Source organism: Rhamphochromis sp. 'chilingali' (assembly GCF_963969265.1).
Source record: "Rhamphochromis sp. 'chilingali' genome assembly, chromosome: 11".
Classification (NCBI taxonomy): Eukaryota; Metazoa; Chordata; class Actinopteri; order Cichliformes; family Cichlidae; genus Rhamphochromis; species Rhamphochromis sp. 'chilingali'.
In genome coordinates this window covers 8,341,898-8,348,163 of record NC_137938.1, presented here as the reverse complement: position 1 = coordinate 8,348,163, position 6,266 = coordinate 8,341,898, and the positions used below count along the sequence as shown (strand labels likewise).

General features: G+C 44.7%; 1 protein-coding gene across 1 annotated transcript in view; it reads right to left on the bottom strand.

The window, feature by feature from the left end:
* Positions 1-3,422: 3,422 nt before the first annotated feature.
* The window catches only part of LOC308405518 (uncharacterized protein), a gene marked incomplete at its 3' end in the record, with an annotated part of 14,143 nt that continues 11,299 nt past the window's right edge, over positions 3,423-6,266 (bottom strand). Inside the window, exon 5 of the mRNA XM_080896190.1 lies at positions 3,423-3,545. Coding sequence (XP_080752316.1) covers positions 3,423-3,545 — 123 coding nt within the window. The remainder of the gene's footprint in view (positions 3,546-6,266) is intronic.

The window sequence follows — 6,266 nt, the reverse complement described above, 5'->3', positions numbered from 1 at the left end:
CTTCCTTTTGGTAATGTTGGGAAGCTGGGAAGAAGGCAAGAAAAGAACAGTTGCTTTGGACACAACCCTCCACACCTAGCCCTGGAAAAAGAGCCATGTGTCAGGTCAAACACAAATGCAAGAACAATTATGCCACTGTGCGATGTGTTCACTGCTACAGATACACATGTGGTAAATGCAGACTACAGATACCATGGCAGTGCCAGGATTGTGAGTGATTGCTGAAAATGTTGAAATGTACTCACTCACTTTTTATTATTATTTGTAAATATGTGTACAAATGGTTGGTTTTTTGTACTGTTTTTATCAATAAATCTCAGCAGCAAAGGACATACACCCATGTGTGTTGATTTCTCCCTAAGATGGCAAACTGAAACACTCCAAGTTTCCTTGTGGCTCAGGAAACTAACCACTCCAAGTTGTTGACTTTTGGAGATTTATTTCCCTGGATGATTGAGAATGCATCAAGACGAACACAAAAGGAAGTTCACAGCTTTTAGCAGCTCCCCCACCCCCTCATTCACACACCCCCACTCCCCTCCAGAATTCTCAGGTAACAACTTAATTTACATATGAATGACTAGCCAATTTAGCTTCCACTTGGCTGAAGCTAAAGCCTAGCTAAACACCTACCAGCCATTTGGCTGGAAGGCGGGTTTTAAAGGTAGAAAAGCCAAATGGCTGCTCTCGGGGGACTCTAAGTGTTGAAGAACCAATGCTCATACGGACATGATCAACTTTATCCACAAAGAAATTCAGAAACTCATCACTCTCAGATATAGATGTCACTTAGTCAGAATAAGAGAGGGAGACGAGTGGAAAACAGCCTTCAACACGCACCTGGGCCATTTTGAATACTTGGTCATGCTGTTTGGACTAACTAATGCTCCTGCTGTTTTTCAGGGTCTTGTCAATGATGTGCTCCGCGATTTCATCAATCATTTTGTGTTTGTGTACCTTGATGATATCCTCATCTTCTCCCACTCTCTCTCTGATCATGTACGCCATGTCAGACAAGTCCTGCAACGTCTCCTAGAGAATTGCCTGTTTGCTAAAGGGGAAAAGTGCGAATTTCGTGTGAGTACTGTGTCATTCTTGGGCTACATTATGGAACAGGGCGATTTAAGAGCCGATCCAGCTAAGGTACAAGCAGTCTTGGACTGACCCACTCCACCTAACTGTAAGCAGCTTCAACGGTTCCTCGGCTTTGCCAACTTTTATCGGAGATTCATTTGTGACTACAGCAAGATTGCTTTGCCGCTAACCCGTTTAACTTCCCTTAAGGTACCTTTCTGCTGGGATGATCAAGCTCAGGAGGCCTTCTCCCGGCTAAAGAAACGCTTTGCTTCGGCTACCATCCTCCGGCAACCGGATCTCAAGCGGCAGTTTATTGCAGAGGTGGACGCCTCGGATGTAGGGGTCGGAGCCGTTCTCTCCCAGCAACTAGAGGGAAAGCTCCACCCTTGTGCTTACTTTTCCCGTCATTTCTCTCCTGCAGAGCAGAACTACGACATCAGGGACCGGAAGCTGCTGGCAATCAAACTCGCCCTGGAGGAGTGGCGCCACTGGCTAGAAGGCGCAGCAGAACCCTTTGTGGTGTGGACTGACCACAAGAACCTCGAATACATCCGGTCGGCTAAACGACTAAACGCCCGACAAGCCAGGTGGGCTCTGTTCTTTACCAGATTCTGCTTCACCATCACCTACAGGCCCGGTTCTCGGAACGTGAAACCCGATGCCCTTTCCCGCCAATTCACCACCTCAGAGGATCACACCCGTAAGTCTCGCATTCTCCCTCCCACATGCGTTATCGGAGCCCTGTCGTGGGAGATCGAGTCCGCCATATGGGAGGCCCAGCGGACAGAACCGGATCCAGAGACTGGTCCCACGGGATCGCTCTTTGTTCCCACGTCTGTTCGCTCACGAGTGCTACAATGGGCCCACGGGGGCAAACTCACCTGTCATCCGGGCATTCATCGCACCATCACCTTCATCAAGCGGTTTGCCTGGTGGCCTACACTGGCCAAGGACATCCAAGAATTCATCGCCGCCTTCCCAACCTGTGCCCAGAATAAACCTGTCAACCAGCCCGCTGCCAGCCTACTTCATCCCTTACCTACGCCAAGCCGCCCCTGGTCCCACATTGCAGTTGACTTTGTCACTGGTCTTCCGCCGTCATCAGGTAACAGTCATCATCACCATCGTCGACCATTTTTCTAAAGCTGCCCACTTTGTTGCTCTCCCCAAGCTCCCCACTGCCCTGGAGACCGCCCGGCTTTTGTCAACTCATGTGTTTCGCCTCCACGGGATCCCCGCTGAAATAGTCTCGGACCGAGGTCCACAGTTCACCTCGCGTGTTTGGAAGGAGTTCTGCACCTCCTTAGGGGCCCAGGTCAGTCTCTCGTCAGGTTTTCATCCACAGATCAACGGTCAGGCAGAATGGGCCAACCAAGAACTCAAAGCAGCTTTCCGTTGCTTGACATCCACTAATCAGACCACCTGGAGCGAGCAACTGACGTGGATGGAGTACGCTCACAATAGCCTTACCTCGTCAGCCACAGGCGTCTCTCCGTTCGAGGCTTCCCTGGGGTACCAACCTCCCCTGTTCCCTGCAATCGAAGGTGAGCACTTTGTGCCCTCTGTTCAGCAGCACCTGCGGCCGTGTCAGCGCGCATGGCGGGCCACTAGAGCTGCCCTTCTTCGCACGGCAGACAGAAACAAACAGCTGGCGGATCGCCACAGGACCCCGGCTCTGGCATACTCACCTGGACAGCAGTACCGTTCGAAGTAGACTCCGTTGTTAACCCCGTTTCTGTGCGTCTCAAGCTCCCCAGGACCATGCGTATCCACAATGTGTTTCATGTTTCACAACTCAAACCCCACTGTTCCACTGGAACAGTGGGGTTCCCAGAAGTTCCCAGACAATCACCAACCTTAGAAAACACAGTTAAAAGTTCCTCTCCACTCAAATTTAGAACTGTCATGCCAGTTGTGAATAAACTGTTTAGTAAATTAACCTCGGCAGAACACCTTAAGGTAAAGTAAGGAAATAAAGATGTTTTCTAGGAAGTTGACAGAAAAAGTGTACAATCATGTCCAGTCAACATATCCAGTCCCCACGATCCAAATGGGTAGTGTCTCAGCATATGACAACTCTAAGACCTTACAGGGCCACTGTAAGGTCTTAGAGACCCCGAGGTCCCATATGTGCTCGTAGAAGATTCAGTGGAAAGGTTCTTACAAAACCTTCTTTTCTAGTTGGAGAATGAAACTTTAGCCCAAACTATTACAAATGACAAAATTTCTGGTGGAAGATATAGTAAGAGTGCTGACTCCATCAAAGGAAGAAGATATGATTGGACCAGATGCTGGTGAAACAAGCGACAGACTGTCTACATCACAGTCACAATCGGTTAAAGCTCTCACAAATCAACCAGTCTTGTCTGTGAGTGCAGTAGACCTGGACCTGGTTTCAAATACAAGCAATGAGCAGGCATCAGTCTCTCACACTGAACCCACAGAGGGTCAAAGTCAGCCAGCAACCTCTGAAAACAAAGAGGAAGAACTGTCAGAAACGTTAGTGTCACCTGATGCTAAGCTAATTGCCAATGAATTTAGTGCTTTTCTATATATGAGAATCTTGCAGAAATCCCACAGGAAAACCAAATATTTTCTGGATCCAGAAGAATTAAGCCTAGCTATCAACCATCTGACAGATTTGGTACTTTCTGAAGTGAGATGCACTAAATCCCTGGAAATTCTTAACAACAACATGGATAAATTAATTAAGGCCACAGCTGTCGCCTGTTGAGTTTTGAAATATATATTTTGAATCTTATTTGCTGATTATATTGGTTTAGGTATAAGAGAGGGCCAGCTTTGAGCGCGGTAACTGCAGGCAGAAAGTGAAACTAAGCAGAGTGTTTGATCGAAACTTAAAGTGTGGTGTGACGTTGAGAAGTACATAAATAACCTGGCTTCCTTTTTCTGCTTGAGACCTGAGCTTGTGTGTTCGTGTGTTCAGGTCTCCATATTCCGGAATATGTAAAATTAAAGCTCTTTTTTTTTAGCTTTGACCACTTTGAGCCTTGTGTCTTTCTTGGCCATTCAAGAATACAAAGAACTGGATTTAATAGGCCTTATCAAGGAGTTTGGATCTCTGGACAAGTTCTTCACTGTACTGAAATCAGAAGATTCATCTTTTTACGACACTATTCTGAAGCACCTAGCAATGAATCTCAGTGTCTTCATGAATCCTCCAAAGAAATCCAAACTCGCCAGGTTTTTTTCAGCAGTGTTAAAAGCTTTTATGAAGCCGTTCAGCTGCTGCTTTAAAGGCAGTAGTGATGACTAAATTGTCATCTTGATTCTTTTCAAATGCCTCTTTTAAAATCTTAAAGCAATCTAGTCTGGCCTCAGAGTTAACATCTGAGGTATATTTTATTTTAAAACTATGTCATTCGACTTTAATTAGACTTAGAAATGTTCTTCATCGTGTCTCCTCATATTATCTTTACCCAGTGTTGGGAAGATTACTTTTAAAATGTATTCCACTACAGATTACAGATTACATGCCCCAAAATGTATTTTGTAACGTATTTCGTTACGTTACTCAATGACAGTAATGTATTCTGAATACTTTAGATTACGTAATATATTACCATGCTTTTTACAACTACATGAATGTACTATTGCTGTGTGATTTATTACTGAAGGTTACTCGCCGTACCAATACCAACTAGATGTTTAAATCTTAATATAAATGAGTAACAGTAGGGTGGACATTAGGTAAGGCTGCACTTTTTGAAGCAATCTCGTATAGAAAACTATTCTGTGCGTATATAAAACAGGTCCGCAGCTTCGAACCATAGTAAAGGGACCTCTGGCTAATACGTCGGGTTCGTGTCAAAAACTAGCTTTACTTTGTTGTCTGGGTGAACTTTGCTAGCGAGAGACAGAGAGAGGCGTTGAAAGGCTGCTTCAACGGAACTTATTGTTTCGGAGAAAAACGCGAACACAGTGTACAGTCAAGTCTTAATAGCATAGCAACTGGGCTCTTCAGGCACTCTTCTTGGCTGCAATGGTTATTATTATATTTACATGCTTCCATCTCCCGTTTCTGCTCGGTGACAGCTCATACTTTTCCTTTTTCTCCCTCCCTCGCTCACAAACAGGTATGGCAGTCCATTCTCCCTGAATTAGCATACATGTTTTTATTGAACATTTGAAGAACCAGCAAAAAAACCAAACTCTTGTAGAGGACATAAAGTCAGAGATAGAAAAGACAAGGAGCAGGTGCATCTAGTACAGGTTGAGCTGCTGCAAAAACCCACAGAGCCCAGCAGCCAGCGTAACAAATTCTGGATCCTTTGCTTTTAGTTAGCAGTTAGCATTAGCAGCACATCCTGCGTCCGATGTGAAAGGACTTTTATGCTGGGCACTGTGACTCACAGCAATGGTCCTGGGTCAGCCCCGACTTTGTGTTAAACTAATCCTAAAGTAGGGGAGACCGGGGATAGTTGTAACGTGGGTCAGTTGTAACACTTCCAATTTCTCCAATCAGGGCTAAGTTTCAAATGATGTGACTCATCCTGTGCACGCCCAACTCAGTTCTGCTATCACATGTGAAAAATCAGCACATTTTGTCAAACACAGACAATTTAACACGAAAAAAAGTAATTTGTATGCCAAAAAGTAAGTTTTTCTACTTTATTTCAATTTCTAATAGCATTATCTGCTTTGCAGTTAAACTCATCAAACCTGAATTATGTTATTTGTATGTTGTATGTTTGTATGTAATGTTTTAGCCGTTGGCTGTAATGTTAGCTAGTTCATGGCTATAGGAGTCTGGGTCAGTTGTAACAGCAACAGTCTGGGTTAGTTGTAACAATAATGCAGATGTTACAACTTACCACACTATTACTTTAACTTATATTAAACAAGTTGGGGCAACGACATCAGCAGAGAGAGGTTCACTGGTCACATTTGTATATGTGGTTAATGCCATTGGCAACACAATTCCTCCACTGTTTGTGTTCCCACACATACATTATGCAGACCTCCGTGTCAGAGATGGACCAGTAGGAAGTACTGGTAGTGGAAATAAGTCAGGATGGGTGCAAGAAACAGATTTCCTCATCTTTCTGAAGCACTTTGCAAACCACACCAAGGTAAGCCATGATAAAAAGTAATGGAATTGCGATGCTGGTGAACAACTACATTTTTTCAGCTTCATTGTTATGTTCAAAATTGGTGCAAGAGTTGTA